At 47.3% G+C, this 23386-nt stretch overlaps 1 protein-coding gene across 6 annotated transcripts in view; it reads right to left on the bottom strand.

Annotated features, from left to right (window-relative positions):
- Positions 1-23386, bottom strand: part of LOC135919543 (protein Shroom3-like) — a 612939-nt gene that overhangs the window by 140545 nt on the left and 449008 nt on the right. For all 6 annotated transcript variants that reach the window (XM_065453435.2, XM_065453437.1, XM_065453436.1 and 3 more), the window contains one exon: positions 11013-11086. In XM_065453435.2, coding sequence (XP_065309507.1) covers positions 11013-11086 — 74 coding nt within the window. The remainder of the gene's footprint in view (positions 1-11012; positions 11087-23386) is intronic.

Below are 23386 nucleotides of genomic sequence, written 5' to 3'. Positions count from 1 at the left end.
TACACAAATAACAGATGTTCGTATGAATAATTCTCCAAGTCACATGTCACCACGAGCGACGTCACAGTACGAACACGTGTACGTAGGCGCACTAGCCCGTGTACGTCATCTTATGGCTTGGAGCGCGGCGGCTGCAAGGACAACGGAAAACTGCGTTCGGTTTGAAATTTCAGAGCTTTCCGCGGCGCGTAGCGGTGTAATACTTCGCAGGCGCGGTCGCGATAGCGTAATGTATGCTCTGCACTTGTCAGCTCAACATGGCCAGACGTGGTGAGGGGCCCTTTAAGACTTGTGTCAGTCAGGCAATAGCTTCGCTGAATGCAGCATTGTATTACTGTTATTTCTCTCTATATATAAACGCGATAACTACGGACGATCTCACGAACAAGACGACACACGAGGAAAATTACAAGGAGCTGTGTTGCCCCTTTCTCAGCATTTGTTGCTATAGCCGTATCATACTATTAAGGAATCCATTCAACTGCCATTCAAGGGTGCGTACACTTGATGCTCAGAAAGGAAAGAAAGCGTTCGCACCGCATACAGCTGATCGAAGGGCTCGTGTGACCGGAATGATGAAGTCACAGTGCTCGGCAACATCGGTTCATTGCACGAACGCCTTCACACGTCAGCGCTTTCTCTCTTTTCCCGCGCCTATGCTCTTCGGAACACCTTGCGTGACGCTCCCATGTAATCTGCCGACGACAGCAGCGAGCGAAAGAAAGCGATAAGCACTTGACGGGACACAGACGCCAGCGGAGGCAGTCTCTCACATCGAAGTCTTCTTCTTCTTCTTCTTCTTCTTCTTATTATTATTATTATTATTATTATTATTATTATTATTATTATTATTATTATTATTATTATTATTATTATTATTATGAGGTAGACCTCAGGCACAATACGATTTATGAAAAAAAAAATTTCGTCGCACGTAGAAAAACAAGTTTGATTCCTGTCAAAAATCAAGCAAGGACATCAAGGAAGCAAGGACAGCAAGGGGCCTGCGGCCTTGTCAAGCTGCAATGCGACAGCTTTTTCTGCAGGCCTCCGGCATCGTGTATTTCGGATGCAAATAAAGTTATTATTATTATTATTAAAAAAGAACGGCGCCAGTCGCGTCCACAGGGAACGTCGTGCCGCGCCAAGCGATGGCAGCGTAAATCCGTCAGAGTGGGTGGGTCATAGCTGCGCGTAAATCCGGCGCTCGCAGTGCAGCACGTCTGGCAGCGTCCGCGCTAGAAAGCGCTTCCCTTTGTTTGCTCTCTTCATCACCCCTGCTTCTGCTTTCTCATATTACTTCCTCTCTCTCAAATGCAGCCCGCGCGCCCAACCACGCTCGCTGATGCTTCTAATAGTCGGGTCCCAGTAAATCTGCGACACGGCGGCTCTGCTACACTTCAAAAGGTAGTACACATGTCCGTGAAAGTTATTTGGAAGGAGCGAGAAATGCGAGAAAGTTCAAATATTTAGTGGCCAAAGCTTCTAAAGAGCGCAGACTGATGTGCAAATAATAGCGCTCGTCGAAACGCTGTCCCTCGAAGTGTCCCACCTAGCGCACTTTATGATTTCAAGCGCAGATTCATTCACGATAGAAAATTAATAAGCATAATGTAACATAACCCATTATTCTATCGCACACAACGTTCGTTATCAATTAAAATTCTCATGAAACAAGATATCCGCCGGCAAGCGCCGAATGCCTGCAACACAAGCAAAGCATTTTTCATCGAAGGCGCGCGCCCGTTAACGAACTGTCGCTAATGAAAGGCACCAATGGAGAGTTACGAAACAAGCATTTTTCAGTCAATTATTAGGCTACCCTACACTTTCTCGAGAGCAGCGCGAATAAGGCCCCGCGTTGCCTAGGAAACTTATGGGAACAAGTGCCGCTCGTTTAGAAATCGCTCACACGTAGGAAACGTTCGTTAGAAACGAGAGCCGGTCAGCCAATTGTGACAGCAAAGGCAGCATTCAAACGGTAGTTCTTAGAGACAAGAAAAAAAAAAAGCTGCTTTGTGAATTCGACCATTTGTCGGCTGACGCAAGCTCAGTATATTCCAGAGCACTGCACGGGGCGCAGTTTCTTTCTTTCTGCCGCTTCATCGTGCGCACGACTCTGCGCCTCCTCATTTTGCGCAATGCCATTTATACACGGCTACACGCACAGCTACACGAACACGTACCACTCCGACGCTTTTAGCACCATCGCAACGGTTGTTCGGATCACATCTGTTTTAAAATGTTATTTCCACTTGTCCTTTATTTTTCGCCCCTTTTTTGTCGACGCCGGCTTTAACGGAGAGCAAGACGCACCGCGCAGAAAGCTCAATTTTGCTGCGCTAAGCGCTTGTACATCTCGAGTCCTTTGGTGAGGCGGCATCGACAACGTCAGAAAGGTGGGGAGCGAGAAAAAAAAAGGAAGAAAGTGTTAATACGAGAGGAGGTGGAGACATGAAGAGGCGGGAGGGCGAGGGGGGACGTGCAAACACAGCCATACATTATCTTCGAGTCGACAGGCCCGAAACAGCAGAGGCAGCTATACGTCCAGGCTGTTGGGGAGGTCTTAAAATTGACAGAAAAACAAACACTACAGCGAAAATTTTTAAAAAACGTCCTGATGGTGAAAGAGAAAAGAAAAAGTGCTTCAGATTGAGCAACGCGCCGTGTGTGCGGCCATTGAGTGATCGCGGCCTTACGTTGGCGCTATCGATAGGCTTCGGAACAACGGATACCGCTACATCTGTGACACCAGGTAGAAAGGAGGGAGAAAAAGAGAGAGGAAAGCTTGGCCTTAAATAAAGCGAAATAGAGGACTTAGGAGCACGAACGAGATGAAGGACGAGAGAACAAGTTTAGCTCTTTTGATCTGACGCATTGTAGTTGATTACTTTAATTTTTTTTTTCAATATGAAGAAAATGCTGAAGTTGACACAAGGCGCCCACAGAAATCTTCAAGGGAAAATGGAATGGGACGAAAACTATTTTTCCTCCTATATAATGTCGATGACGCATGATCGGCGCCTTATTTACGCTCGGGCGCTCTTGAAGGCTCACAGAGGACCACGGCCTCTGTGAGGCTTGAGCTCGTAGCCACGTGCGCCTGCTATGTGGAAGGCCACAGAGGCTCTGCTGCGTATCTAGAATGGCGCCAGCCTGCATAACCACCTGTGAGGGACTCAGCGATGAACGATTGTGTGTGTAACAGTGCAAACTGTGACCTTCTTTGTTCCTTCTCCTCGTTCGATCTCTTTCCCTCTTCCCCAGTACAGGATAGCCTACCGGGCTAAGCCAGGTTTTACCTCCCTGCCTTTTCCTTATGTCTTCTCGCTCTCTCTTTCTCTTAAGGATCACGTGATTCGCAAAGAAGAGTAATATCGATGATAAATGGACTGCAGGGCAACGTTTGCCATGGCGAAAGCAGGCAAAAGCGAAGACTAAAGCGACAAATGATGGACAATTTCAAAAAGCCCAGGTTTGAGGTATAAAACATAGTCAAAATTAGCATTGGGGCGGAGGAACGAGGGCAGGGCGTTGGGGAGGTAAAGACATTCATTAATATAGAGCGATGCGAAATATTGCTCAAGACATGTCCTGACCTCCGAAGAGGACATCGATTTTAAGAAAATGCGACACGGGAAAGCACTTCGTGTGGATTGTACAAGCGCCGGAGATTGACCTGAAAGCTATTCATCACGACAGTGAACGCGGGTTGTCAATTTCACCACCGCCAGATTTTGCGAATGGGAACGCTCCAGTTTAGACGCTGAGGTTGGGCCGGTTATGCCGCGGCGACCGAGATATTCAGCGCGGTGCGCAGCTCTCGTGGTTTCCATGTTTTTCTCGGTCTTCAATATTTGCATTACAAGGAAAACGAGGAGGCGAAATATCAAAACATATAGTCATCGTCAGAAACGACCAAAGGAAATTGCGCGTAGCGTTTCGCGACACCTCTTTATTCGCCTCAGTCGACGGTCTAAACCTACACTCACGTATCTAATTGTCAATCAATCAATCAATCAATCAATCAATCAATCAATCAATCAATCAATCAATCAATCAATCAATCAATTTAGCAAAGACAAACAGCGCATTTTAATTTCTTGCTTTTTTCTTGCAGGAACAGTGTCTTGTCGAAACGAATTGCGCGTACGCAGTAACCATCTGTATATAAGTCTAACATATTTATTTCTTTAAGGACAAATAGATGCTCGTCAGCTAAGCGCTAATGATAAGCACTGCCTTTAGTCACTAATAGCTAGAATCAACGTCATCAGTGATTGTCGCATATAACTTGGGGAAAACAACATTTATTTATCACAGTAAACATGCGACAGTTGCACACAGTCAGGAATCGTCTGTTCAAGATATATATATATATATATATATATATATATATAGTCATATAATGAGAAGCCAACAAACGCTGACACCAAGTACAACATAGGGGAAATTGCATGTGCTTAATAAATGAAATAAAGTAATGATAAATTAATGGAAATTAAAGTGGATGAAAAAACAACTTGCCGCAGATGGGAACCGAACCCACAACCTTCGCATGTCGCGTGCGATGCTCTACCTATTGAGCTACCGCGGCGGCGTTTCCCCATCCACTTTTTTGGGTATTTATGTGTACTAGTAGAACCCTGGGAGTGTTAGCCAGCGCCTCCACTCACAGACCTTGGCGGCGGACGTGGAACGTCTTTTTTTGCCGCAGGCGTCACGAGAACGTGATCTTTTCGGGTGAAGGCAACTGGTCAATAAACCCACATATGCTACATGAAGGCATCAATGTTGCCGGATTCGAGACCCTCGTTATGTAATAAACGAGAAGAAAGGGGGTTAACCGACATGCGAAGGTTGTGGGTTCGGTTCCCACCTGCGGCAAGTTGTTTTTTCATCCACTTTGATTTCCTTTAATTTATCATTACTTTATTTCATTTATTAAGCACATGCAATTTCCCCTATGTTGTACTTGGTGTCAGTGTTTGTTGGCTTCTCATTATATGACTAATAATTATCGGGTCCCTCGGTTAACCCCCTTTCTTCTCGTTTATTACATAACGAGGGTCTCGAATCCGGCAACATTGATGCCTTCAGGTAGCATATGTGGGTTTATTGACCAGTTGCCTTCACCCGAAAAGATCACGTTCTCGTGACGCCTGCGGCAAAAAAAGACGTTCCACGTTCGCCGCCAAGGTCTCTGAGTGGGGGCGCTGGCTAACACTCCCAGGGTTCTACTAGTACACATAAATACCCAAAAAAGTGGATGGGGAAACGCCGCCGCGGTAGCTCAATAGGTAGAGCATCGCACGCGACATGCGAAGGTTGTGGGTTCGGTTCCCACCTGCGGCAAGTTGTTTTTTCATCCACTTTAATTTCCATTAATTAATCATTACTTTATTTCATTTATTAAGCACATGCAATTTCCCCTATGTTGTACTTCGTGTCAGTGTTTGTTGGCTTCTCATTATATGACTAATAATTATCGGGTCCCTCGGTTAACCCCCTTTCTTCTCGTTTATATATATATATATATATATATATATATATATATATATATATATATATATATATATATATATATGAAGAGGAAAGGCAGGGAGATTAACCAGATATTAGTCTCCAGTTCGCTACCCTACGCTAGGCTTGGGAGATAGGGGTTAGAAAGAGGACAGAGAGGAAAGGGTTAAGAAACATACACACACATGAAGGGCGTTCCAACTGTGCGTGTCTCTCATGCACTGCAGCACGAGGGAAGCGGGGCGCGGAGGCCTGCGGTAAGTGCACCAGACGGTGGCATGTTCGGAAAATGTAGTAAAAGTGCAGCTTCGAAAACCCCTCCCTCGCGAGCAGTTCCATAACTCTTTACGCATTCTGCAGTGCATAGTCTGACAACCACTTAGTGATGTCAATGACGCCATTGCACTGGTGCCTTTGTGTGCATTATCACTGCGACAGCACCATACGCCTCTGAAGTACAGTACTTGTGCGCACTGTGCTTCAACATCGTGTTAAATACTGTTACATGCCTGCAAAATTGTAAATATACCATCGTCACACTGCCTCAGTGGTGGTCGACCAGTCTGCTTAATTGTACATCGTACATGTACATGGATGATTGTGTGTGCACGTTCAATTCAATTTGATTCGCGTTAAATCAACACCAAAATGTTCAGGACACGCGAACAAAAAGGCTTTTTATGGCTTTACGTGGTCCGCAGCCCCTTTTAAACGGCAGTGGCAGAGTATAAGGTGAGGGGTGTTACATATCCATTAGAGAGAGAGAGAGAGATAGAGGGGGGGGGGGGTCATAAGGAAACGGCAGGGAGGTTAACCAGGCTGAGGAGTGTATGTTGGGACGCTAGTTGGTGAGATATTTTTTTGTGTGTGTGAACTTAAATGCGCTAAGGAAGAGAAACCAAAGTAGAAGACAGGGCGAACGCAGGTTTGTGGAGTTAGGGCGAGCAAAGGACCAAAGGGCACGTGAAACCTTGGAAGCTTTCTTCACGGCAAGCCAAGGCTCAGATAGGAGCGTCAGCGAACCGCCAGTGTGTCTTTTCAATAAAGAACTTGATTTTTTGGTGTAGGTATGGGCTTGGAGAGGGAGTGTTTCATGGCCACGCGGTTATGATCTGGCTTGGGCATGTGCATCTTTATTACGTCGTTATTTAAAAAATTATGTAAGTATATTGTCTCTTCTCTGTTTATAACAGGCTATTTACTTTGTTCCTTTGTACGTTAAATTTATGCGATTCTTTCTCAGTTCCGGTATCAATAAAGTTTCTTTGTAGGCGACCTACGGCGCGCATTTCATTGATACAATTTTTATTTATCCATGTTTCGTTTTTCTATTTACGTACCAGTTCAACTAACTTGCATTTAAAACATTCATCATAAGAATCCTGAAAGCTAGCGCAAAAGTATTCATCAACAGTTTCTGGGTCTCTGGTACGCATCCGTTCTGACCAATCCATTAGCGATACTGCACCACAAAAATTCTTCAGGCTGTACATATTGATATCTCGAACCATTTGTGGGAAACGGTGCTAGCGTGTTGTAAGTGAACACAGAGCTATGAAAAGAAACATTGGAAGGTGATCATTTACACGAGCACTCACAACATCAGATAAAATGTTAGAATAGTGGACGTTGGTTATCAAGACGTGAAGTAATGTCAATGTATCTGTTCAAACACGAGTCAGACTAACTATAACATCTTCGAAACCATTTGATTTGATTGTCTTCCTAAGTTCCTTTAATAAAGTAGAAACCTTTAAAAAATCAATGTCTAGGTCCCCTGCCTGAATTAACTTGAAACCGTTATCACTCAACCAGCTCAAGTACTTTTCTAGAAAAGACGGAAAGTTGTGCGTGTTCACCCCTAGTGGTCGGTATGGTACGCAGAAAACATTATCGTTACACTGAACTACTTCACAAACTGACGCAGCAAGGGTAAAGGATGCAACAATGTTGCAACGGAGTGTGCTTCTTGATTTCAACATAACGCCACATTATATTTGACATGACTGATTAATAAAAAAAAAATGTTGCCTAGCCGCGAGTGTTACGAATTCCTGATTCACCTATCTTATTTTGTTGTAGCGCAAGCTCAACGACAAGGACAGCAGAAAGGCACATTTGACACACACAGCGCTGTGTGTGTCAAATGTGCCTTTCTTTTGTCCTTGTAGTTCAGCTTGCGCTGCAACAAAATAAGATATGCCGAACCAACAAGCCCCTATAGCTATCCTTCTAATTCTCGTTGATACTACGTTTCTATCACCATCAGTAGGTCAAGCATTCTTGGACGTTTCCCGTGCTTTTCACCTCGTTTATCGGTACCATGGAGTAGCCGACCACTTGAACGAGCCTATCTCTCCTTTACGTCATATAATTAGTAATATTACCAACAACAATTACAGAGACTACGGAATTCTCGAAGCAGACCACTTTCCCTAACCACGCACAGCGCCGCCCCTCAGCTCCACGCATACTGAGGCAGACGTCGCAGCGCGCTACAAGTAACAACAGGTACCAACGGCGACCCACGAGACGTGTTGCTCAATACACGACAGGTGCTGACGTCATAGAACGAGGCACGGCGTTTCGTGGAATTGTAATGAACGTTGACAGAGCGACATGCATTTTAGTGAAGCGCAACAAAAATGGTCTGGAAAGGTTTTCAGCGAATCACGTCCGCAATATATCTACCCATTCGTCGAAAGCGCAAGCACTCAGTAACGTGTGTATATAGCTAAAACGGTTGCGAAACGATGCCATTTTAGTGCAGTTACTTCATCTCTGGGCTGCCCACGATTGCACATCATAGAAATGCCGTCTTCGCCTACAGAGAAGAACCGCAGCGGTGCACGACGGCATTATGAAACTCCCATAAAGCTGGATTTACAGGACGGGCAAGCTTCCGCGGACGAGCAGTGCGTGGCTCAGTGCCGTCCAATCACGCTGCGCACAAGGACGAAGCAGATAAGCTGTTCGCGGCTCAATTCGTTGCCACTCGGGCGCGTCCGTAGAATTCGGCCGGTCACGTGAATCCAGATTAAACTGTCGACGAGGCTGCCAGTGCCTCGTCGGAAAGAGTGCAATTCCTGCAAGATATTGCAGTGCCGTGGATCTTCAGTTGGATGCCGCAATTCAAACAGTCATAGCGCGGAACTTGGGCCATCGCATACTTATTTCGCCAGCGTCGTGAGGGCAGCAGTTGTTGTGTCTGCGCTCTACACTCTAAAAACAGTTTGCACCCTTTGGGGTGTATATTTGTCCCACAACAATAATCCTCATCTGCCTTGCCTGCGTTTCCTTTGTTGAAAACTCGGCACTCGCTACTTTCCTGTCGAGAATGCTGCGTCACACTGATAACGCGCATGCCGTTCGTGACTGCGAAGTACCGGGCTCGCAGCGTTAAAGAAAGGAAACGCGGGCAAGGCAGATGACGATTATTGTTGTGGGACAAATATACACCCCAAAGGGTCAACTGTTTTCAGAGTGTAAAACAAAATTACACCCTTTGGGTTGTATCTTGCCTCACAACGATAACCGGCATCTGTCTTGTCCGCATTCCCTTTCTTTAATGCTGCGATCCCGGCACTTCCCAGTAACGAACGGCATGCGCGTTATCAGAATGACATAGCATTCCCGGCAGGAAAGTAGCGGGCGCGGCGTTTTCAAGAAAGGACACGCAAGAAAGGCAGATGACTATTATCGTTGTGTGGCAGACGTGTAGCTTTGTCTAAGCGTGTGGCTGGCCACCCCGTGAACTTCCGCTCACTCTCACGTATACGCCTACTTATCCGAGCTGTCGTCTCGTTATTATTATTATTTTTTGGTTTTTTTACGGCTTTGCCCATTTCGACCTGTTGTGAAGCCGAGTGACTCCCGTACTCCAGTTCAATAAACCACCAACCGCAAAAATTATCGCGAGCACGATGACATTTTATATCTAGGTAGCCACGGAGGTGAATGCAACGAAGCAACGGCAGCAGTGTCGACTCCAAAACGTACTACAATAACACCGACGAAGGTGGCCACAATCGGATATGGCGAGCACGTCTTGTGCAAGAGAGGCCATCAGATTGAAATAATTGAAGCTGGTGGACCACTCGCGACGCAAAAACGAGCATTAATAATAATAACACTAATAAGACAAAGAAAGAAAATATGATCAGGAGAATGAATGGTGATTGTTCAGGCTTAGCGCACCGTAGCAATCAAGTGGGCTATAACGGGCGTGGTATGGTGGAGGGCTCCGGCTAATTTTCAACAATTTGGAGTTCTTAACCATGTACGAAAGTAAGACGCAGCACGCGTTTTTGCATTCCAGCGGCCGGGATTAATTGGACCCCGCGACCCCGTGCTCAACAGCTAAGTACAGTCACTAAGCCACCGCAGCGGGGAAATGAATCAAGATTGCACAACGTTACAAAACAAACAAAAAGCAAACGCACTTAACAAAATCCACCAGTCTAATGGGCATTAAGAATGTCTCAGTGCATCATTCGCCCCGTGCCAGTGAAGAGCCAATACCGTGTTCAATATTTACCGCATTGTGCTTCTCATTAAAGGTCGGAAAGAGCGTGTTCCAAGCCCTCGAAACCGGAAATATTAAAGCGCCAGCTAACCGTAAGTCGCGATCGTGGACACAGAAATTACGCAAAAGCACGCAAAAGCACGCAAAAGCACGCAAAACCACGAACTACAGTTTTAGACCACTTTTCAATGTATAGCACCGCATGGGACAAAGTGAGACGTGGCCGCTGAACAGCACGAGCGAAGCAGAACGCTGGCAGGGCTTGGTATTCAGGGCCCAGCAGAGCGGCTCTAACCCTCCCCACTACATTCCGAAATCCAATTGCGTTCGGACGAAAACTCCTTTAGCACGCACCGAAGCGCTCTCCGGGGAACATAGAACCGGTACCTTTAATGAGCCAGGTCACTCGCGACTGCTGATGCGACCCAGCTGCATGGAGCTCCCGGATAGAAACTTCGCAAATGTACGGCTGCGTCCCCCCCCACCCCCCATCTTATCCCTTCACCCCAAAAGACTAATTATTCTTGAAGTCCCCGCGACAATAACCCTCGCGGACGGCAGTGTGCGAGAGCCGGCATCATTCGTGCCGAGCGAGCAGTGAACCGTTGTGTCACCAGAGGGTCAGGGATTCGCCAGCCGCAGGAAGCGCGCGCCGCAACAATCCTCGACCAATCCTGTGCACAAATAGATAACGAGTCGACGCGAGAGATGCTCACTCTGGAATACGAATCGTTGTCTTCGCAAGAACGTCATTAAGTGCGACGTGCTCGTCCGAAGCCAATTGGGATGAACCTGCCGGATCGTCAGCTTTGCTTCGGTGGCCAGTAGCAGTCCTCGACTCCTCCACTGCAGTGACCTCTATCAGTCTGATCGACGTTTTCACGAGGACGAGTGCGTAAGGGCGGCTCGAGCAAACCTTATCGTTTTCCGAAGAAATGAGGCATGCGCGTTGGCTTATACTCACAGGGAATGTGATTCTCGCCGGCTCTCCGCACTGACATCGTCCTTGACTTCGGCTTCGATTTGGGCGTGCTCCTCCTGCAGATAAAAACAAAAAGCACACACACTCGTTGACTGATATGTAACAATATGCACCACACACGTAACGCCATAATAACATGGTCACATAACATTAATAAAAGCGATGTTGAAATAAGTTGTTATGACATTGAGTCTACTTTAGGAACGCGAATTGGGGGTTTTTGAAGTCACACAGTATGGTGCGGTTACTCCACGCATATTAAATAGAAACGTGCAGGGAAGGGTATTTATTGCTGGCTAGTGTTAGCGGAAATCATAGGCGATCAAAGTAAAGCGGGACGAACTCGACGCAATATTGAGTGCGAAATTATCGAGCGTAACAAGGTTCCTAATATGCATAATTTTTTTTTACTAATACGAGAGCAAGAAAGCATGCACATCTACATTAAGGCACGCCCCTATCCACATTGGAAATAACCTTCTCTTTTACTATCCCTTTCGCTGTTAAGACGCCTTAGCAATGCGCAAAATTGAATAGCATTGAGAAGTGACACAAAAATCAAACCGGGATTATCGCCGTGAAACGGCAGCATAACCGAAATGACGCGATGATTGGAGCAAGAGGAGACCGCCAGCCGTTCAACTTCACCTCGAGTTGACTGCGTGTGCAGCGTAAACAACTCGACGCCACAACTCTTGTTAAAATAGCAACACCGACTGCAATTGTGCCATCAGTATGGGCACGATCGCAATAACGGGCCCACAACAATAACGACACACCGGTCACGTTTCAGCGGCGCAAAATCATCAACGCGCGAGCAAGGCGATAAACGTCGAAGAAGCAGACCAGCAGAAGCGCGCAAGAAAACACGACGCATAAAAGCTTTGGCGGCCGGCAAAGAGCCGCAATGCAATTAATCAGCACAAAGTCCGCGTGAGGCATGACACCGCGAGAACGGACGACCAAGGGAAGAAATAAACAAGGAAACCAGAAATTTTTCTTCCAGGGCGTGAAAGAGGCGTGTTGCTGACCACCGAAAGCCCAGCGATATGGCCGGTTGGCAGCAGCGGTGCCCAGCCATTAATCGCGCAGAGAAGGTGCACACGCCTCCATGTGGCTCGGTTGCCCAGGGATTCGCACCAGGTGGAGATCCCGCTCTCGCAGCCCGAGCTGCATTTGCCATCTCGCGGTGTGGCCTGGAAGGCACGGCTAATTGAATGTACGGCCTTAGAGTGACGACTGAGGCCACTGCAGCGAACTTAGGCTCGGATGTCTCGCTTCCGGGTCGCTCGGCAAAGCGCTGTGCGCGACGCGTGCAAGGCTAGCCGAGGAAAGCTGGCATGCGAGAGCTTTATAGCCTCGCGCACGCTTATTGCCACCCACGTCCTAAGAATGGACGCGAACTATGCCCTGAACAAGGTTACTACAACCGACCGTTGTGGGGAGGAAAAGAACTCGGAGGAGTCTCAACACGGTGCATACGTATTGCCGTTCAACTTAACTATACGGGACGAGCTAAACATAGGCAAAAAGGCGATGATAGTTGGCTCTGATGGCAATTCGTGTTCCGGGAAGCGTAAGAAAGGACTGCGTGATACCATTTAGGAAAACTCTAACGCCAAAAAGAAAAAAAAAAGAATGGAGAAGAATCGGGTAGTTGATAGGGCTAAGTAGACTGAATGGATGAAACACAGCGACAGAAGTGTCGCCATCACAGCATTATCTTGACACCAAAGGCGTAGAAGAAAACAGCAGCGCTGGGTCGGACACGCCGTACCGCCTCGTTCAACTAAAGCACGCAGCCATGATGTCCCGCTCACTAAGGCCGCACTACAATATGGCGAAAAGAGCCACGAAGAAAAAAGAAACGGTGCAAAGCATGTAAAGAAAGTCGAATAATTTCAACCTTGGACCTCCTGCATGGCTGCGCGAGCGCATATATTAGCTGCACCGGCCGAAAAGCTTTCGTCGTTCTGATCTCCCGGGAGACACTGCGCACATTCCAGAAGTTTTCCCATATCACGTTCGCTAGAAAAAAGCCATCTTTCACTGGGGTTTAATTAAAAACCGGCGAACAAGAGCAGCTATACCGTGTTCCCCGGCAACGCGCAATATAGCAGCGAGTAAGTAATGCGAGGTGGCGAAAGGAGGAGGTCAAGCTTTCTCCCGACACAGCGGGCGATGCTTACAGTCTGGGGGCATCTCGGCGACGTGTGGCAATGCGGCGTTTCAGCGCCGTTGCAGCGATTCGCAAGGACATCGACGCAGCAAGAGTTAGAATTTGCAAAGTATGTAGTTCATACGTCAGAGCGGTTCGTAAGTACAGGCGTCGGCAGACCCCGATAGCGGACATACAATTAGCGAATTCGACCAGCCAATAAGAAGCGATTCTTACGGAGGAAAACCAAGCATTCATCCTTAAGGGCATAATTCACAAAGCAGTTCGCGCGATGGAGCTGGTTGTAAGAACAGGCACAGAACAAGTGCGTTAGCTAACATTAATTTGTGGCGAGAGACAATCAACGAGAAAAAAAATTTTCGCACGCATTGAACAGACATTATAGAGCGTTGGATCACGTTGTATTTACGAATTCTTTCGTTTTCAATTCATTTAATTAATTCATTTTTTTTTAATTTGCGTTCGGCCAATGGCAAAAAAAAAAAAAACACTTACGAATGAAAAACTTCATCAATTAAAACCCTGTTTCGTTTACTGTTGGTGCGTCTTAGCGTCCTTTCGTGGAACTTGTACCCCTTTTTGCTTTCCGAAGCCTTTCGACTCACTGCTGTCACCGCATTAAAAAGGGTCACTGGGATCCAGAAAATATACACCGCCATCGCGGTAAGCGATGCGCAAAACAGGCTACGACAGAGTCGGTAAACACGACGTGATCCAACGCTCTATAATGTATGTTCAATGTTTCATTGTACTCTGACCAAAGCTGGTCCACGGGCCGAAAACGCTAAGTAAATACGTCTTCCAAAAGGTTCGTCGTGTCTTACCTGCATATATATATATATATATATATATATATATATATATATATATATATATATATATATATATATATATATATATATATATATATATATATATATATATATGTAAAGGAATCGTTGTGTTAACTGAAAAGTGTGGTGAACACAGTGCAAGCTCGGGTAATGCTTTAACTTTTCCTGACTGTTCCTGAATTCATGACTGTTCAGAACGCCGAGCTCGTAATTCGCGAAAGATGTTCGCAAGAGCGATTATATACCCGTACAATGTCCGACTTTTTTTCTGTTGCCATGAGCTTTGTTACTTCACGAATGGCCAGGATATTCCGATACCACAGAGAGAGACCGTGCGGGCCGCAAGGCTGGTTACGCTGTCGGCTTTCTTCGCTCGCGTTCTTCGGCCGAACTGATTTTCCCCGAGAAGTCATCTAAATGCTAAGGAGCGCGGGTGGCCGATAACAGGCCAACGAAGCAGCGGCCATGAGCAGCCAACGAGACCGCACCGCACTTGGTAAATTAAATTTGAACCGCATCGAGTTAAACGCCGGGTGGATGTGTTCAAAAAGTAAACTTGGCGACCGCGTACTTCAGGTGCAGATATGTGCGCGCACGTCTATGTGTGTCTGTAGTATGAAGTGCGTGCGTGCGTGCGTGCGTGCGTGTGCGTGTGTGTGTGTGTGTGTGTGTGCGTGTGCGTGTGTGTGTGTGTGTGTGTGTGTGTGTGTGTGTGTGTGTGTGTGTGTGTGTGTGTGTGTGTGTGTGTGTGTGTGTGTGTCCCACGTACCACGGGGACGGGTGAAGACGAGAAGTTGAAGCAGTCCTCGAAAACGCGACGTGTGCGCGAGTTTCTCAACACGAGGCGCCGCTCACCATAAAACTTGGTTTCGAACGCGGGGCCATAAATAACGTCACGCTCCGCGCATTTATTCCTCAGGCGAGCGGCAATAACGAGGTTAGAAAATTAAAGTCCGGCCTGCACAACATCAGCTCCCGCCGTCTCCCTCATTGCTGTCCTTAGTTAAGGGACTGAAACGAGTGCGCGAGTTGCTTTCCTCACACGCTTCACTTCGTAAGAAAGATAGGAATTGAGGGAATCTCGTGGCTGGTGGGCAGGCCAGCACGAGGGTAGCGTTGGATTCGACATAATTTGGCTGTGTCCACGACAACCTCTCGAGGCGGAAGCGAAGGGAAAGAGTGAGAAACGCTAACGAGCACTCGTGGCATGTGAGCGCCGGATACAGGGCCGCAAGCTGACGCACGACCGTGGCCCCGGCGTCGAGGGGGCACCCAAAACACTGCCTTGCCCTTTCCCCCACACGCCCCTAACGCCCTGATCAACATGCAAACGAGCTCCTTTCTCTAGAGACACGACGTTCCTTGCGAGAAAGAACCCAAGAGCGCTGCGTCTCTAATACGATAGCTCGTCTGCCAGCGAGCAGAAACCGCCGCGGTGGCGGAGGCGGCCGAGGAGCCAGCGGTCGAGGATAGAGAGGGCGCTAGAACAAGTGGCCCCGCACCACGCGTTTTCCTCCGAGCTAGCAAAGACCGACACGTTCGTGTCGAGTTCATTAAACAAGCGCCGCTACGACGACATTTGCTTGCGCTCTGCCCCGACACGGGCTACAGCGCCCTCTTGTTGCGTTGCTCGCGGCTGAGAGTGCGAGCTGAGATGAAAAGAAACGATGACACACGCAGTGTCGCGGGAGGGGCTCGTTGTGTTTTTCTTGGCCGGTTATACAGGCCTCATGAAAGGATTTTGCCCGCCCACTTACGAAGCAACGCACGTCGCTCTCTGTCCCAACAGCCAATGCGCAGCCGAAACCGTTAAGGACGACGCTTTCTAACTTGAATGTTCGAGTGCAATTGGGATACCCTTTGGTGCTACTTTGCTTGTCTGGCCAAAATTTTGCTCACGAACGTTGCGAGATGCTCGCGCGGAATACATTCGTTCTGTTATACATAGACCTCTGTGGAGAGACTGGGGTAAGGAGTAGCTAGATGATGTCATTTCCAAGTAAAAGAGCAATAAATAAGCTAATAAACGACAATACTAAAGTAAATTAATGAATGCAGAAATAGTACTAAAACTAACAAAGTTAATCCCGCAACGAAGAGCTGACGTCTGTTCATACCGTAACCGAATAATATATACACTTCGTAGTCCTCTACGATTGGTGCAATAGTCCTCCCCGTACTAAATGGATTTTGCGTCGAAACACACGCCTCCGTTCTAGTTGCGCTCACAGTAAAGAGCATAAGTTCGTCTTTTCATACATAACTATTAAGGAATACATATCAAACGCCGATGTACTCTGTGCACGCTAAAGTATCTTTTAATTATGTTCGCGTTTTGCTGTAGATGGGGACTTGCCCACCACGGTCCAACTGATTTTTCTATTGTAAAGGAGCGCTTCTCCCATCTTCCTACTTTTAACAGTGTAGTGTTTTCATTAGGATGCCTTGCTAAGATACTGTTCTTTTCAAAGAGCGGGATACAGCCGCATTGTGCGCAATGGACACCTAGAAACCCTTCCCACCCTTCGCGCACTTTATTGCTATGTTCTTGCAATATGACATTAGGACATCTACATGTCTGCCCTATACAAGACCGAGCGCATTTCAGGGGTACCTTGTAAACTATACCTTTCGAACAATCTGTATAGTTTTCCCTGGGAATGATATTGCAAGAACTACGTTCCCTAGGAACAGGATTAGTTCGAACGCAAAGCTGTGCAAGCGACTGTTTTCCGCTCTTTGAAAAGACCAGTATCTTAGCTATGCATCCTAAGAAAACACCAGACTTATCGCTGAAGTAGCGGCGATGGCTGTAGGTGACTCGGTTAGCAAGCCGCCAACTGCATTAACAGATAAATAACTTGCTTTTCTGAGGTCGCACATGCGCGCTCGTTCGCCTTAAGGACGCGGCGACGGTTCCTTCGAATTTTGAATGCGTACTCGTGCTGGCTTCTTCCTTTGGAGGGGGCGCTTTTGCCTTGGTGTCTTGGTATATATGCTTGTTACTCAAAATGAAGATCATTTGGAAGTCAGCGCGTGTATTGGTCGTTCTTTTGGTCGCTCTGCCTATGTACGCGCTGCAAGTGATGTTCACAGCTGAAGTCGGCAGCTTGGAGTTAAGGTGCCTCTATGGGTGCTCTCTGATATGTCAGTCCCAAATATGTCAGTCCCAAATATGCAACGCGTCAGGCACGCACCACAATTAGTTGGCTTAAACGGAGGGCGAGGCGTAACAATGGCCACAGCAGCAATCAAAGGTCAAGCGGCGTACCCTGTATACAGAGAATAATCTGTGTATACCCCTTCCAGTTGAATCGTGAAGAAACCTCTGTACGTGCCGCGGCTGAGCTGCTTTGCTGAATCCTCTGTCTCGGTCAATTTTACACAGCAGTGCTTGTTTCGCCTAATCGCCGTCGAACCTCTTGGCCACTGAACGGTGGCTAGACGCTTGCCTTACATTGATCCGCGTATCTCACTTAGACAGAGGGACAACGATCTCCTTCGTTCAGAGCCTTTTGGTGTATCCGTCGGTCGTCTCATCCCCATTTAATCCGATCTGGCTGGGCACCCACTGAAATACAATTTATGGCCCTGCACTGATGCACCTTCCACGGCTTCTGCAACGCTGTGAACTATTTCTCCGTAAAGGCTGCATGCTCGTGCATTCATAATTATTTTTAACCTAAAAAATAAATTATGTGGTTTTGCGTGCAAAAACTACGGTACCATTATGAGGCACGCCGTAGTGGGGGGCTCCTGAGTAATTTCGACCACCATGGGTTCTTTACTGCGCACTTAATGCACGGTACACGGGCATTTTCTCGTTTCGCCCTATTGAAATGCGGCCGCCGTGGTAGCATTTCGATGAGGGCGAAGTGCGAACATTTTAGCTTCTGATTTGTTGTCAGCCCTGATGTACCACCGTCTTGCTTCCGTTATTTCGCAGATAAAGTTGAACAACTGCTTCAGAAACAGCATAGAGTTGGTTGTCGTTGAAGAAGATCGATGTGACAGTCTTTACCATAGCTTTTCACCAAGTTGCAGGATGAAAAACGCAGAAGCTGCAGATTTATTAGCGCAGAATCCATGTGTGTATATCTGTATTTTTCCAACGTGTTTTGTGTACCAAACCAACGTTCCTTACTGTAGTTATGGCATAACTTCCGTACCACTTTCCATCAAAGAGCAAATGTTTAATACATGCAGATGATACAAGCATATGGAATTCCGCTGTCAAACGTAGATATACAGGAAACGCTACAAGACTTATTGGACTGTGTGAATAAAGTTCTTACACAACGAGGAATGGCTATGTCTCCGACCAAGATGGCCACACTAACATTTACTCTAAAGAAACCGAGTAATTTTCAGATTGTTCTTCTACAACAGCCATTCTACTAGTGTCGACTCACTGCTATCTAGATGTGGTACTGGGTCGGAGACTGGCATGTTCTCATCGTGTTCATTTCACAGAACGAAAAGTGAACAAGGCCATTCGCATTGTTCGTTATCTCTGCGGAGCTAACGGTGAGTTACTTTTCGTAGAGGCTGTGAAGCCAGCTTTACAGCGAAGTTGTTAGCCACTAGTTGGTTGGGAGTGGGATATTTCGCGGCGTGCTCACACACACACAAAAAAAAACGGCCGCTGGAAAAGCAATTGTGTTCGAGTTTCCGCGTAACAGAATAATATTTTCACGTATATTCGAATTACAATCCGATGATATCATGTCTGCAGGCTGTGTATAAGTCGTATTTACGAATTTTCTCACATATTTTACTTTGTTAAATTCAGTTAGTCCAATAACGCACTTGCGCTAGGCGGAGGGCCTACAACAATGATGACGTACGCTGTGCTAATGGTACCACCACCTAGCGGCCATGGCCACTCAGACAGACCTCAAACGGCAGGTTAAAAAGGGTTTTGTCTTTCAGTTTCCGCATAACAGGTTTGTGTTTTCTCGTGTATTCGAATAACAATCCGAAGCTATCATGTCTGCAGCTTGTGTGTAAGTCGTACTTTACGCATTTTTTGGCGCATTTTACTTTTAAACATCAATTTAGTACAATAAGGCACTTGTGCTTGGCATACGGTCTAGAAGAATGGGGATGTATGCTGCACTTCTGTTAGGGTGCAACGTCAGTTAGGGTGCATGTATTATAACGCACCAGCTGCGCTGTACGTCCACTTTCAGAGGGCGGAATGGAGAAGAATTACCTTTTTTTTTCTTTTTTTGCAGGGCATTGTGCAAATATCATGGCAGAGAGAACTTTGAAAACGGCGAACGCTAAAGAATTTCAGGAATTTCATTAGACGATACAGGCCAGCAGGGCTCCCGTTGCAGTATCACGTGCAAGCGCACTGCGCTATGCCGATGGTTTTCAACCACATTTTGAACAACGGCCACTGTCGGCGATACTTGTGCAAGGTGCAATATGAAGAAGCAAACTTAACGACCGAGAAAATATTTCATTGCACGACGGAAGAGAATTGAAGAAAACGGCAACAGGAAAAAAAAAGGGCAGTGGGACGGCACGAAAGTAACTCGATACAGAGCTATAACGACGACTCGTACAGCGAATCTGCAATACGTCAAAGAGGCCGGGCTCCAACGCTCGGTTGGCGAGGCCACACGCGCCTTTTCTCGATATCGAACTGCGGCATACACGGCGATAGCTTACCAACTTGAAACTGTTGCGGCAAACGAGAGGAGACGCGGCGACCGGGAGCCGCTGAGCCGCGAACGCAGTGCCTCGCGAGCCGCCACCACGGCTACGTGCCTCTCTCCCACACGAAGCTGATTGATGACTGCCCACAGGGGTAGCTGGCGAATATTAGGCCCGCCAGGAACCCACCACGGAAGCCCCGCGATTCCCTAGAACGCGCCGACGTTGTCGTGTTTGTTTGTGCGTGATAAGCACATACATACAGAGACAGAGAAAGAGGCACGCTAACGCCAAACGATGTCTCGCTGTTACAGGGAACGTATTCTGTAAGTGTCCACATTGTGGACATGTCCATTTCGTTTGATACTTAAGTGCTGATTGGCTGGGAGCGCCTGTCTCGTTCTGACCTGTACCCCAGCCCAGCCAATCAGAATTTCAGCAGCAGACGAAATGGACATGTCCACTAGGTGGACACTCATAGAATACACCCCCAGGACTCGGCTTCCGATGCACTTTCACTGTTTCTGCGCGCATCAAGTCGTGTTATTGGAAAAGTTATTCGGGCCACCCCCTCACAGCATTAGCAAGGCAGTAACTATCGCTTTGCGAAGTTTGCTAGGACGCTATGTGCTAAATCAAGACCGTTATCTTGATCTTCAATTTGCATTGAAGATAGGAGGATGAAATAAAGAGAAAAGGCAGGGATATTAACCAGAAATGCGTCTGGTTGGCTGGCCTGCTCTGGGGGACGGGAAAGAAGGAATCGAAAGATAGAGAGAGGGAGGGGAGGGGGAGGAAAGCCGTGGTGAGCTTGCGCACGCACGCGGACGGCCTGAGCGAGTGAAAGGTGTTCACATAGGTCAGTCGCCATCAAGAAAGACAAAAGTGCCTTCATAGCTGTGTGGGCCGACGAGCGACGAGATAGAAACGTGAAGAGCTTACGGCCTCCTAGGATGCATGAGCTTATTCGCAGACGCATTCGCTTTCGCAAATGGAGAACAATTTTTCTGACCTCTTGAGGCTCACGGTATAGTTATGTCCGATATACTGGACACGCTTTCATAACACAGCAGATGCCTGAAATTTTATAATATGATCTTTCAGAGTACCCAAAGTGTATACGGCAATCTGTTTGTGGATATGTTCAACTATTGCATTTGTAAGTTTGCTGGGATATTCGAGATATGCTGCTTTCCTCACAGAGGGCCGAATACAAACGAGTCACTCGAATCGCCGTTAGTACGCTTTGAAGCTGCTTGCGTGCTTTCGAGCTTTTATGACCGCATTTAGAGACTTCGAAAAGTACTCCAACTCAACAACAACGCTCAAAATAACCTCTACCACACAAGAAGGCGGCTAGAAAGGAAATGGACGCTTCAGTCAAATAAAATTTAGACACTTCACCCATTGGATAAAAACTAGGTAGATTCGCAACTCGGAGAAAAATCAAATAAATGGCTAAAAATACAAGCGCAAATATACGTACACGGAGAAAATTGAGTTCCTTTCAATACGTGCCATTTCTACATTGGACGAGGAGGAGGAGGAAAAGAAAGAAGGTAGAAAGGTCAACCAGACGCACGTGCAGTTTGTTACCCTGGACGGGGAAGGGGTTTAAGGGGTGAAAAGAAAGAAAGGAGACGGAGGGAAGAAGGTGCTCTCAGTGTGCAGTTGTCTATCACTTCCCGCCTACAATCAGTCACTGAGGCCAGTCGATTTCATTAATCGTAGCAAAGCCTGTGTCGCTTTGTAAGCCTGCGACGCGTGGGGCCATGGTTTAGGAATCTTTGTCTCTGAAAATTGTCCGCTGTCTAATCGGTTTAACACATTCCGAATAGTGTCGCGCTCGATGTCATAAAGATCACAAAAACGCAACACGTGTTCGATCGTATCTTCACAGTTGCATGGTATGTCGGAATAAGGAATGAATAGGCTTTCATAAGAGGCACTCCTAACCAGAGGCGGCACAGTGAAGTTGCATCATGGCGGGAGAACTGCGATGGAACCTGCAGCTTCAGTGTAGGAACTAGCCGGTGGATATACAGTTCGAGAAAATCGGAGTGTTCCACGAAGTTTCAGTCTTGGTTTAAGCAAGCGAACGAAGTCCCCTCGCAGATAAGGGTATATGAACTGTCAGGGTATTTTTATGGGCTGACCCGGGCGGCATCATCAGCAAGGTCATCACCGACGATGCCACACTGTCCCGGCTGCCTGCAGACTCTGAAGGGCTGCTTTGGAGTCACAAAAAGCGACCCACTTTCGAGGTTTTGCTTGTGTGATGTAATTAAATGTGGCACGTGGGGCGACAAGTTCTGTTGTCGTAGTGACCGTTATGTGGGAGATCTTCAACTTCATTGTGACTTGCAAGGCCGGTATCATAACAGCGCCTGTGGAGCAGCTGGCTCAGAAAGATCCTTCGGTGAAAATGTGCGTTCTTTGCCCATATGCCTCGTTCAGTAATGACAATGTCAACTGTCGTAGAACCACTGTGCAATGGCGGCCACGTCTTCATCGCAATTGCCGGAATTGTGAGCTGTACTTGTGGCTGTCATGGACACCACAGGGATAACAGTGGTCTTGCTGCTGGTGTAAAACCCGACGGAACGCAGCCTTGGTGTGTCGCAACAAGTTTGGAAAATGTGGCTTGAGGTCTTTCGCCGGCAAAACAGCAATATAGTGACTGGGTACGCGACAGAGATGTCGAATGTGTGCTCTGATGTTGTACAATGTGATCTATCTTGGAATCAAGTAGTCTCCAGCTATCATGATTGTTGCATGCGTCGAGGCGCATCGCGGTAGTCCAAGACAAGTCTGTAGAGCCTGGCCTTGCAAGTTTTCGAGGGTGCGCATATTTGTTTTGCATGTGTTCGCCAAAAAACCAGCAAGCACTACCGTAAAAAGCCCAGAATCAGTGCTCTGTACAGCTGCAGCATGGACAGTACCGACTTGCCCCACAGCAAATCTTTAACGCACGCTGGTCAAAATTAATCCGGAGTCCCGCACTATGGCGGGCCTCATAATAAGATCGTGGTTTTGGCACGTAACAACCTCATAATTAACTTTTCTACAATAAAACGACAACAACGACGCGTTCACTGATGTCGTTTTGTGCGCTCCTATAGTTCATCGAAATGCGCGAACATTACGACGGGTGTTCCTTCAGGGCCATGCACTGTTTCAGAGACTGCGAACATCCTCAGCTCACCGGAGCGGCGCCGCGTCTACAGAACGAGACAGCCTGAGAGGAAAGTGTAAAAAATATATATATAGTATAGAACGAAGAATGGCTGTCTATTGAGAAGCCGACTCAATATGCCTTCGCCATCCAAACTTCATAAAAGCTGCAGCGCCTTGTCAACAAACACACACATGACGGCACGAACAGAAATGTGTTTGTCAACAGCACAAAGCACCCTTCGGTTTCATCACCTTCATTTGAAGCAAAACGCAGGCAATAGCAGGGGCATGCCGCTTCCTTCCTGGCAACGCTCCCTTCAGCCGGGTTGGGCGCGACGCGCCAAGACCAGACACGCGGGGCACGGCGCCAACAACTTTCGCATCGTCGTTCAGCCGTCAACTTGCGCGTATATCGCAGCGGACCAACGGAGGAGCCGATGATGACGACGAGGAAGCCGAGAAAGGGTGACCGCCGTCTAGAGCGGAGACGGAAAAGTAGGGAG

Source organism: Dermacentor albipictus, chromosome 3 (genome assembly GCF_038994185.2).
Source record: "Dermacentor albipictus isolate Rhodes 1998 colony chromosome 3, USDA_Dalb.pri_finalv2, whole genome shotgun sequence".
Lineage (NCBI taxonomy): Eukaryota > Metazoa > Arthropoda > Arachnida > Ixodida > Ixodidae > Dermacentor > Dermacentor albipictus.
This window is presented reverse-complemented; position numbering and strand designations above follow the sequence as displayed.